This window comes from Mus caroli, chromosome 11 (genome assembly GCF_900094665.2).
Source record: "Mus caroli chromosome 11, CAROLI_EIJ_v1.1, whole genome shotgun sequence".
Lineage (NCBI taxonomy): Eukaryota > Metazoa > Chordata > Mammalia > Rodentia > Muridae > Mus > Mus caroli.
The window spans coordinates 95,577,941-95,590,140 of record NC_034580.1 but is presented as its reverse complement, the minus strand read 5'-3'; the positions used below and the strand labels follow the sequence as shown (position 1 = coordinate 95,590,140).

The window sequence follows — 12,200 nt, the reverse complement described above, 5'->3', positions numbered from 1 at the left end:
AAAAAAAAACAAAACAAAACAAAAAAAAGAGATCACATCATTATGTGAAGCTTTGCTTTGAACACCAGTCATTTTGTTCTCTCATATATTACATCCAGACCACAGTTTCTGCTTTCTCCTCTCCTCCCAGTCCCCCCATCACCATTTCCACCTCCCATTTCCCCAGATCCTCTCCTTCATTTCCCTTCAGAAAAGAGAAGGCCACATGGCACAACGAGCTACAATAAGACTAGATAGACATCCTTATATCAAGGCTGGACAAAGTAACCCAGTAGGAAAAGGGTCTCAAGAGCAGGCAAAAGAGTCACAGACACCCCCACTCCCACTGTTGGGAGTCCTACAAGAACACCCAGCTACAAAACAATAACATGTATGCAAAGGACCTAGGTGAGATCCACAGGCAACAGAAGGAGACTGTGCACCACACTGAGTGTAGCTTGAGAATAGGAGAAATCAAAGCTCACTCTCAATGACACATTTCCTCCTACAAGGCCACACCTACTTTAATAAGGCCACACCTCCTGATAGTGTCCTTACGGGCCAAGCACTCATACACATATGTCTATGTCGGCCATCCCTATTCAAATCACCACACCACAGCTGAAAGCAGTATTTCTCTAGAATCCGGTGTCTGACACAAACCCTATGAATGTAATTTCTGTGTAAGCACATATAAGATTGAAAATAGGTCTTGTATCCATCTTAATGTCTCTAAAAAGTAAACACAAACCAGATTACACAAACTTCTAGAACATACGAAACTATTTCGGTAAAAATGTCAATAAAGCATAATAATGAGAGGTCTTAATGTTCCAGAGGAATGTACTTAAAACTATTAGGTATATTATTCTAGCTCAGCCTGGAGGGCAACTCTAAAAACAGATCTCAGCCCCAGAGATCTGTGGGGCATTAAATACTGATTCATGAGTCATGCTTAATCATCTCACGGTGCACGGGGGTGCGGAGACAGACCCATCTTGGAAGGCCTTAGGAATTTCATGAGTTCAGTGGGCTCCTACATAGGCATCCTGGATTCTTACTTTTGAAAAGGGTGACTTCACTTCTTCTTTCCTTCCAGCAGTGCACCTGACTGCAGCCAGAATTTATCCACTGCAGATTCTGCCTCCATCTGAAGCTCTTCTGAATGCATGTCTGGGTGAGAGCTGCCGCCTAGACAATGACTCTCCCATGTCACATGACAAGCAGGGACTGAGGTGTCATGGAATACTACAGTTTGGGGGGAAATGCAAGAGATGATTCATAGAGAATACCAGGAAACATGAGAAAAGTGAAGTCATTATTTCCTACATATTAGTAGATTTTACTAGAAAACTACAACCTATTAAGTTGCTTTTGTATCAAATAAACAATAACAAGGAAAAAGTATTTTCATAATTACAGAAACAACTTAGCTGAGTATAAAAGGGGACCTGCAGCAAGAAGACTCCAAAACATAAAACTCACTCGCTTGTAAACCTACCCAGAACCTCCACCTCTAACACCATGGTCAGTTCCTGCTGTGGCTCTGTCTGCTCTGAGGAGGGCTGTGGCCAAGGCTGCTGTCAGCCCAGCTGCTGTCAGACTACCTGCTGTAGGACCACCTGCTGCCGCCCCAGCTGCTGTGTGTCCAGCTGCTGCCGCCCCAGCTGCTGTGTGTCCAGCTGCTGCAGACCTCAGTGCTGCCAGTCTGTGTGCTGCCAGCCCACCTGCTGCCGCCCCAGCTGCTGCCGCCCCAGCTGCTGCCGCCCCAGCTGCTGTGTGTCCAGCTGCTGCAGACCTAGCTGCTGCCAGTCTGTGTGCTGCCAGCCCACCTGCTGTCGCCCCAGCTGCTGCCGCCCCAGCTGCTGCATCTCCAGCTGCTGTCAACCCTCCTGTGGTAGCTCCAGCTGTTGTGGTTCCAGCTGCTGCCGCCCCTGTTGCCGCCCCTGTTGCCGCCCCTGCTGCTGTCTGAGACCAGTCTGTGGTCAGGTCTGCTGCCAAACCACTTGCTACCGCCCCACCTGTGTCATCTCCACCTGCCCCCGCCCCATGTGCTGTGCCACCCCCTGCTGCTGAGAACTTTCTTGAACATAGCCACTCTTTTCAGCCTCCTTTATTATGAAAATAGACCTGTGTACCTCATAACCATTTTGAGAGAGCCCTTTCCTGTCATTTGTGTGTTCATGTGCCAGACTCAGGAAAACTGCCTCTGGTGACTTCTATGTCATTTCAGGCTAAAACATGGAATTGGAGGTTAAGAAATTAATATAGAAGGAGATGAAAGTGGAGCCTGAAAGGGTGACAGGGAGGAATGGAAATGTTAATGTGATCAAAACCCATTGTATGCATGTACAAAACTCTTAAATAATTAATATGAAATACTGAATTTTTGAAAAGAAACTAATAAGAGTGCAGTCTTCTCAGCTCACACGTGGAAATATATCCAGCATCTGTAGAGTCAGGTCAAACCTTCAGAGCTGAAAGTCTCATGTTGCTGTCTTGTTTTCCTTTAACTGTAATATTTCTGTATCTTGATGCTGTTGTTTCTAAATAAAATTCATTTAACTGGAATAGAAATACAAGGGTTTTGTGTGTGTGTGTGTCTGTTGCTTTAGAACTATTATTGACTTTGACTAAGGAAAATTATATACCAAGCATAACGACACCAAGCTTTCCGGATCCTGCTATCACAACTTTGGAAATTTTCCAACACGGTGAGTTAAAAAATTGCAAAAAAGGAAGTAACTAGTTAGTCACAGTGAGTTCGTGAACACACCGAGCTGCCATGTTCAGAAGACACTGACTTGTGGTCTTTCATTTCTCTTCTTTGTGATGCTTCCTGAGCAGGGTGCATGCACGCATGCGTGCGAGTGTGCGTGAGTGCGTGCGTGTGTGCATGAGTGCGCTGCGTGCGTGAGTGCGTGCGTGCGTGCGTGCGTGTGTGTGTGCGTGCGTGCATGTGTGTGTAAGCATGTGAGCGCGCCTCCACACATGCATATGTGATAAAATGCCCTGAATTCTCTGCAGTGCTGTATCCTCCTCTTTGATATTTTGCGTCTGCATTAACTGCTCATGTCAACTGCCAAGAGAAGCTTCTTTGATGAGGCCTGAGAGATGCCTATTTTCTTCAGGGGCACAGGCACTGAGAAGCTGCCAGTGTTCCAAGAAAACACCTCCTAGCTATGCTCATGCTGGCAGTGCTGCTTACACTCAGTAGGTCACATCCACCCATGGACAAAGGCATGAAAGAAGGAAGGGAGTGGGCTAGTCAGGAGGGGACTTTGGGTCTGGGAGGAGATGAGAATGGATGACAGGGAATAGTCCCCAGGGCGTTTAGAGGTCAGGTACAGTGGGGGTGGGGCATCCATGTGGAGAGGAGGGTGGGTGGGGAGGAGGTGTGGGATGTGGAGCAGTATGAGAGTGGATGGGAGAGGGGATTAGAAATGGAATATGGAGTATAAAAAAAAGACAAATTAAAAATTAAAAAAATTTTAAAAAACACGAAAACACGCAGAAATGAAACTGTCAAAGAATAAAAAATAAACAAAAAGAGCCAACAAAAAGAATGTGTACCTATCATTAAAACTCCAGCCAGTATTGTTTTGATTTGCACTTCTCTGGTGACTAAGGATTTAACATTTCTCTAAATGCTTCTCAAACATTAGAGATTCCTTTGTTGAGAATTCTCCGTTTAGAACTCTACTCCATTTTTTAAATTGGGTTATTTGGTTTGTTGATGTTTAGTTTCTTGAGTTCTTTATATACTTTGGATGTCAGCTTTCTGCCAGATGTGGAGTTGGTGATTTTATTCCACTCTGTAGGCTGCCATTGTTTCCTTTGTCTCACTGAAGCTTTTCAGTTTTATAAGGACCCATTTATTAAGTGTTGATCTCAGTGCCTGAGCTGTTGGTGTTCTGTTCTGAAAGCTGTCTCCCTACCAATGTGTTCAAGGCTGTTCCTCACTTACTCTCCTATCAGATTTAGTGTATCTGGTTTTATGTTAAGGTCTTTGATCCACTTGGACTTGAGTTTTGTACAGGGTGACAGATATGGTTCTATCTGCATTCTTCTACATGCAGACATCCAGTAAGACCAGGAAAATTTGTTAAAGAGGCTTGTTTTTCCTATTGTATCGTTTTGTCTTTGTCAAAGATCAAGTGTGTATAGGTATGTGGATTTATTTCTGGTTCTTCAATCCAATTCCATTGGTCAACCTGTCTGTTTATATGCCAATATCATGTGGTGTTTATTACCAGGGATTATGAGACCTCAAGATGTTCTTTTCCTGTACATAATTGCTTCAGCTATTCTGGATTTTTTGCTTTTCCATATAACATTGAGTATTGATTGTTCTTTCAAGGTCTGGAAAGAACTGTGTTAGAATTTTAATGAGAGTTGTGTTGAATCTGTAGATTGATTTTGGCAGGATAGCCATTTTTACTGTGTTAATCCTACTGATCTATGAGCATGAGAGATACTTCTGTGTTCTGATATCTTTTTTCAATTTCTGAATCTATGAGGGTGATTAAGAGTCCTAGAAATAGGAGATATGGAGCCTGAAATGGCCATCTCCTATAACCAAGCAAGATTTCCAATGGAGGGATTGGGACAGCAACCCAGCCATAAAACCTTAGATCCACAATTTGTCCTGCCTACAGGATATGTAGGCATAAAAGATGGAGCAAAATTTGGAAGGGCCATCCAATGCCTGGCCCAGCTTGAGACCCACGCCATGAGAGGCAGCCCACTCCTGACACTGTTAATAATACTCTTCTATATTTGCAGGCAGGAGCCTCACATAACTGACATCAAAGAGGCTTCACCCAGCAACTGATGGAAACTGATAAAGAGACCCACAATCAAATATTAAGGGATGCTTAGGGAATCCTATGGAAGAGGAGGAGGATGGATTGATGGCCCCAGAGGGATCAAGACACCACAAGAACACCTACAGAATCAGCTAACCTGAGCCCATAGCAGCTCATAGGCACTAAACTGCCAACCAGAGAGTATACATGGGATGGACCTAGGCCCTTTGCACATATATAACAGTTATGCGCACACACACAGAGGGAAAATGTTTTAAAATGCCAATGCGTGGATGTTTCTATAAGCATTAAAAAATGTGAATATTAATTTTTCGATATGAAGAAACAGAGTTACAGACTAAAACTTCCTAGAAGTATTATCTTACCCACATTCTCCCACTCAGCTTCTAGATATCATTTCTATCCATTTATAGGAAAATTATTTTCTCTGGAGGACAAGCTCATCATTCTAAGATGTTTCCAGAAAACATAAAGTGGAACACACTCATTCAGTGAGTACAGAGTGGTCCCTCAGACCCCTCCACGCTCTCCCCTTAACTTGCTCCTTCAAAGGCTTTTCCTTCTCCCACTCCTTTCTCCTCATGCCTATTCCCTTACTAAAAAAGAGATATCCTTTCCATAATTAATGTAAATTTTTCCTTCTACCCCAACAACGGCTCCAAACACACCCCCACATACTTCCTTTTCCTTTCTGCAACTCCCATATGTACACTTTGACTCTTCCAAATACCAAAACCACCTCTCTTTCCCTTCCTGAACTTCATAAAACCCTATTATACTCAAAGACCCTTCTGCCTACATTGCCAAACCCCATATGCTCTACCCCAAACCAGCTTCAGAGGCCTCAAACTCATCATTCAGTCCCTTTCATCCAAGTGGTTTCTGTGCCTCACCTCTTCACCCTACAATACTCCCATACTGACAGTCAAAACCAAACCCCAATAAAATCTTCGACCTAGTCAAAGACCTTTACTCCACTAACACTGCCATTATCCCACTCCCTTCTGTCATCCCCAACACTTACATCATCCTATCTGATATTCCCAGTAAATCTACTCACTTTTCAGTTTGAGGTACTTTTATCACGATCCCTAGATACACATTCTCAACATCTTTTTGCCTTCACTTGGACAGACCTTGGTACTCAACAACCCCAACTGACCTGGACTGTCTTTCCCCAGGGATTCAAAGATACCGCCCACCTTTCCAGCCAGGCACTCCCTGTGGACCTGGCCTAGCTTCCTGCTTTTCCCTCCAGCCTGCATCAGTATCTGGATGACCTCCTCCACTGCAGTCCTTCCCTCTCAGACAGCCAATCGAACACTGCCTCATTCCTCAGTTTCCTTAGCTCCAAAGGTTAGCAGATCTCACCTTCCAAAGCTCAACTCTTCTGTCAAGTAATCTATCTTGGATTCTATCTCATCCCAATAAACATGTCACTTTAGACCACCTTGTCCATCTCTGCTCCTTATCGCTACCCTCAATTATATCCAAACGGCTTTCCTTTTGGGGGACGGCCAACTTCCTCTGTTCATAAGTACCTGGGTATTCACTTCAAACACATCCTCTATACGCAGCTACTTCTGGATCTGCCCATGAGCCTCGTCATCCCAACGACAAACAAATCTTTAAATGAAAAAACAACAAACAAAAATAAACAACAAAAATAAAAACTACCCTCCTTTCAGCCCCAGCCCTCTGTCTCCAAAATCTATGTAGACTTTTCCATAATTACACTTCAAAGAACAAAACAAAAACAAATAAACAAAGCCAAAATTATACCCTGGGGGTCTTAGAACACTTTCTAGGACTGACTTTTGACCCTGTCACTTAACTCTTCAAAACTCAGCCGGGGCAGTGGTGGCGCACGCCTTTAATCTCAGCACACGGGAGGCAGAGGCAGGTGGATTTCTGAGTTCGAGGCCAGCCTGGTCTACAGAGTGAGTTCGAGGACAGCCAGGGCTACACAGAGAAATCCTGTCTCGAAAACAAACAAACAAACAAATAACAAAAAAAACAAAAACAAAACTCTAGACAACATCGGTCTGTGGCTGACCTCTCTGCCTACATGTTTTTGCTGCAGCCTTTTCCGCTCATCTCTAAATCCTCTCCCTCTCCCTCCCCCTCCCCCTCTCTCTCTCACCTCCTAAGTTGCAGAGGACTACAATCCTTTTCTCTTATCAAAAACTCATCACTCACATTGTTTACCTGTCCTCCCCTCTATCCCTCCACGCTTATCTCTTTACCCCAACAACCCCCAGACCCTCTTCACTCCTATCCAGAGACTCTCAAAGGCCTCCTCCTCAATCCCTCTCACACACAAGAGTGCCCTCTAGCTACTCCTGTTAATACTTTTTATTTAGATGGCAGCTCTATCCTGTCAGATGATCACCGTGCTACAGGATGTGCATGGGTGATGCCTTTGTGAAGGTGACTTCCTTACCCCCAGGTGCTACTAATCAACAGACACAGTTACTAGTCCTCACTACAGTTCCAAATCATTAACGGTGTACACAGACTCCAAATATGCTTTCTATATCTTGATAACAAACTAAGCCATCTGGGAGGAGTAAGGGTTTCTAAATATAAAAGACAACTCAATTACTAACCCTGCCTATGCCCATAACTTCCTCAAGGCCTCTCATCCATCCTCTCATGTTGCCTTGGTTCATTGCAAGGCACACAGACTGACCCCTCCACTGTAACTAAAAATGACAATGGCACCAGATGGCAGCCCCTTTATCACCCAACTTTCCTTCAGCTCTCCTACTACATAACCCAGATGACAACACACCTATCCCTCTTTCTACACAGGACACCATTCCTTCTTTACATCAAGTCTTTCACCCCAATACATAATCCCTTCTATCCTTTCTCCAATGCTGCTAACCCTTCCCTAGCCCCAGATGGTCCCACAGAGCCTGGACATCAACTGACACAGCCTGCTTTTCTGACCCTGACCCATATTCCAGCTTCCTCGGGTCCCTAACAACAATGCCCAATATCAGTAGTAAGCAGCCAGAGAGAATGATACCCACTTAACCAACACCCAGTGACCCAATAATAAAACAAAATGGTGAGAAGGAGGCTTTCTAACAGGCCTAAACCTGGCAAATCATGGCACCAACAGGTTTTGTCCTTTACCCATCTCTTTCCCTTGTTAAAAACCATTATATTACATTCTTAAACCTAGCCCCTAGAGTCCTTTCCCTTATTTGGTCACAGACTCATTCCTGAAACTAAACACCAAGGTCTGAAAATCTAAATTCATTATTTGGTTGCACTGGCTAATATGTCTAATCAGGACTTAGAAACTCTCCCTAGAACAGACTTCTTTTCTCTTTAAAAACTTACTTCTGAAAAAAAAAAAACTGCTGCTGCTGCTTGCTCTCTGCCTGTTTGATCCAGAATTAGAATTACCCCTGCATGCCCCTTCAGAGTATTAAATATGTTTTGTGCTGAGAATTTACTGTTTAGGTGTGTTCTGCACTGCCTCCAAGGGACCACAAATTATAAATTCATAAACTAGGGGAATTTTTAACCACAATACAGCTATGAAATTATTCATAATTTTAACATTTATAGGTACAATACAGATATAAAAATGAATTGTGTTTAAGCTATACTATTGTTTATTGTCTAATGTGCATTCCATATCCAAATATTGTTAATTTTGCCATTTAGAGGATACCTAAACATTACCATAGCTATGGTAATGTAATACCTATACATTACATTTGAATATCACAATACCTATACATATCCATACCTATACATTACATTTGAATATCACATTTTTTTCATCTTAAATTTAAAACATTTCCTCAGCCTGTCACTATGTTAGAAGGTTCTGACCATGCTAAAGAGGATGAGCCAGTCATTATGTGCAGAATGCCTCAGTCTTTGTTTATCTTACATTTCCCAATAGCTACAGTCAAATTATGCCTTTGACAGAAATAATAAACTGGGTGTCTTTTCAGGGAGTGACGGCATGTATCATATGTATGTACATATGTGTGCATAAGCATGTGTGCCTACACACACATGTGCATTCATGTGGGTGCAGCTGCAAATGTATGCTCATGTTTGTGGAGACCAGAAGACAACCTCACATGTCATCCGCCACTTTGTTTTTGCGAGAAGATCATTCACTGGCCTGCCTGGCTCTACCTGACTCTGCCTCCCCAGTGCTGAGATGCCAAGGGCATACCACCATGCTTGGAGCAGCTTCTGGAGATTAAACTCAAATCCTCATCCCAGCAGAACAAGTACTCTGCCCACTGAACCACCTCATGGCCCTAAAACGAACACTGGTTCCCAGATGAAGTGTTCTTTCACATTTAGTATTTTTCCATTGTGAAATGAATAAAAGTTTGATAGAGAAATATTTTGAAATACATAAATATCATGTTCCTGGTCAAGCCCATGATTTAACTAATCTTCATTCCACTGTTGTGCATAGCTTTTGCCTTCTTTTGTTTCTCTACTTGGTCTTAGTAGAGAATGGTTATTTTTATCTCACTTGATGAATTGAAGTCCATCACTGTCATTATTAGTTTTGGTGATCAAGTGCTCCCATGCTGGAGCTATGAGACTCCCTAAATGCCCTGTTGGAGACTGGTTCTAATCCTTTGATTCAATCAGGAATTTGAGCGTCCAAACACTAAAGGTCCTTGTCCCAATTGGTTTTCGATCAGTCAATAGAGATGCCAGCAACCAACGGCTGGGCAAAGGGAGATGGATCAGGACCCTTAGAGTTGCATGGGCTAGGACACAGGAGGGAGGATAATGGATCACCATGCAGTGGTGGGAGACAGAAGGACATAGGAACTGCAGGAGATAGAGTGAACCAACCAGCCATGTGAGCTTTCGGGTAAGTGGCCACTGGCCACTTCACCAATTGGGCCTAGGGTAGCAGGGGAAGGTTTAGGAATGCCCAACCTTTGAGGTAGGCAAGGCATTTTAAAATTAATTTGCATGCGTAAGTGTGTGTGTGTGTGTGTGTGTGTGTGTGTGTGTGTGTGTGTGTTCCATTTGACAATCCAGATAGCTCCTGGGCAGGTTAGTGAGTGAGATCCACCAGGAGCCAAAGCAGTGTCTCCCAAACCCACCTCTGCAATGTCCTGTCATTTGTGACAGTTTGAAACAGTGTAAAGGAAGTATTGTTTCTGCTGCATACCTTAGAGTACTTCTGACAGCCCACCATCTAATGAGCATCTATGACTTGGAGACAAGATTCACTTCCTCATAGCTCAATGGGAGCTATCTAACAAAGATAAGCTTTCCCCCTATTTCCCAACTATAATTATGCTTCTCTTTGCACTTCAAAAGAGATGTGAGCATCATGAGACAAATTAGCTTAAATAGCATCATGAGTGATACACAAAGCACAGGTACACACCAGGGACCCAACCCATGTGATGAACCCACCCAAGAAGCAGGGTCCACAAATAAGGAAGCAGAGAAGGTGCTTCTGTGACAAAGACCAGATAAAATCATCTTAATGAGCCCGGAAAAGGAAATCTTATACACTTTATCTTCAAGAATTTAAAAAGGAAAACCAATGGTCTGACTTAATGATGACTAGTCCTTCAGGGAAAAGAAAAGCAACTAGGAAATCCTCTAGGCCAGGATCACAGCACCCTTAGCAGGGTATAAAAGGGAACATGCAGCACTGATTGTCAGATTCACTACACTCTCTCCAATACTACTCAAAACCTCCACCTCTGACACCATGGTCAGCTCCTGTTGTGGCTCTGTCTGCTCTGAGGAGGGCTGTGGCCAAGGCTGCTGCCAGCCCAGCTGCTGTCAGACCACCTGCTGTAGGACCACCTGCTGCCGCCCCAGCTGCTGTGTGTCCAGCTGCTGCAGGCCCAGCTGCTGTGTGTCCAGCTGCTGCAGACCCAGCTGCTGTGTGTCCACCTGCTGCCGCCCCAGCTGCTGCATTTCCAGCTGCTGTCAACCCTCCTGTGGTAGCTCCAGCTGCTGTGGTTCTAGCTGCTGCAGGCCTCAGTGCTGCCAGTCTGTGTGCTGCCAGCCAAGCTGCTGCCGCCCCAGCTGCTGTGTGTCCAGCTGCTGCAGACCCCAGTGCTGCCAGTCTGTGTGCTGCCAGCCCACCTGCTGCCGCCCCAGCTGCTGCATCTCCAGCTGCTGTCAACCATCTTGTGGTGGTTCTAGCTGCTGTGGCTCCAGCTGCTGCCGCCCCTGTTGCCGCCCCTGCTGCTGTCTGAGACCAGTCTGCGGTCAGGTCTGCTGTCAAACCACTTGCTACCGCCCCACCTGTGTTATCTCCACCTGCCCCCGCCCGATGTGCTGTGCCACCCCCTGCTGCTGAGATCCTTGCATGGATCCACTTCCCTTTCTATAGATTCAGACCTTTTGTTTATGAAGTACAACTTGAAACATACCAAATGTTTTGATGCTGCATAATTCAGCTTTATGAGTCTGATGAGAAGCCAGACTGTGGATGGTGTCTGGAACCTGGATTTCACCTGGAATCACTGACTGCTCTTACGAAGGTTCTGAGTTCAAATCCCAGCAACCACATGGTGGCTCACAGCCATCTGTAATGAGATCTGACACTCTCTCCTAATACTTCTGCAGAGTGCTACAGTGTTCTTAGATAAAATAATAAATTAAAAACAAAAAAAAACCTTCTCTTCACACTCTGGCCACCGGGTTTTGCAGTTGCAGTAATCTATTTCTGTACCAAAGGAAACCTCACATTTCTCTGCAATAAAAATTCAATGTGATTGTTGCTTTTTAAAAGATGGTGTCTACTCTTCTTAAAAACAAGTGGATTTGGGGTTTGTAAGATAGTTCTGTCAGCAAAGCACCTGCTGCAGAAGTATGAGGGCCTGAATTCTGTCACCAGAATGCATGTAATAGGCCAGGTGTGGTGGTACATGTTCATAAATTCGGTGTTGGGGAGGCAGAGCAAGAGAATCCTTTGGGCTCCCGAGATAGCCAGGTTGGGCAAACTGGTGAACCCCAGGACAGACCCTTCTGAATGACATCAGAGTCTGACCTCTGGTCTACTCAAGCACACAGACACACACACACACACACACACACACACACGGCAAGTGTATTTTACCTACAGAACACACAAGGAAATTTTCTTGCTTTTCAGGTTCCATTTGTCATTGACTAAATTTTCCCCAAGTGTCTTACATTTCAAAGGAAAACTACCGATCATAACTCTAGTTGCAAGGAATCCAATACCTTCTGCAGGCCTATTGTGAGCACTAGGTACATACATGGTACACAGACAGAAGTGCAGACAAAACACCCATATTCAGAAAAAAAAAACAAAATAAAATAATAATAAAACATATACAAATAAAACCTTAGTCCTCTTCTGTACATTTGTATATAATATTTTTGCTTGTA

The 12,200-nt window shown here is 44.1% G+C and overlaps 2 protein-coding genes across 9 annotated transcripts in view; both read left to right on the top strand.

Moving 5' to 3' along the window:
• The window catches only part of LOC110304896 (keratin-associated protein 4-12-like), a 7,722-nt gene extending 5,667 nt beyond the window's left edge, over positions 1-2,055 (top strand). Inside the window, exons 1-2 of one of the 4 annotated variants that reach the window (XM_021176562.1) lie at positions 1,504-1,625; positions 1,671-2,055. In XM_021176562.1, the coding sequence (XP_021032221.1) occupies positions 1,504-1,625; positions 1,671-2,055 (507 nt within the window). Of the gene's footprint in view, positions 1-1,503 lie in introns of those variants that run through there. The other 3 variants (XM_021176566.1, XM_021176564.1, XM_021176560.1) reach the window with 3 other exon arrangements.
• Positions 2,056-10,542: 8,487 nt separating this feature from the next.
• On the top strand, positions 10,543-11,142 carry LOC110304332 (keratin-associated protein 4-12-like). 5 transcript variants are annotated; one of them, XM_021175631.1, is made up of 3 exons: positions 10,543-10,724; positions 10,815-10,939; positions 11,045-11,142. In XM_021175631.1, the coding sequence occupies exons 1-3, from the start codon at positions 10,543-10,545 to the stop codon at positions 11,140-11,142; spliced, it is 405 nt and encodes a 134-aa protein (XP_021031290.1). The 5 variants fall into 5 exon arrangements, with proteins under 5 accessions (XP_021031290.1, XP_021031289.1, XP_021031288.1 ...); XM_021175630.1 differs by having other exon boundaries at positions 10,815-11,142; XM_021175629.1 differs by having other exon boundaries at positions 10,785-11,142.
• Positions 11,143-12,200: the final 1,058 nt, after the last annotated feature.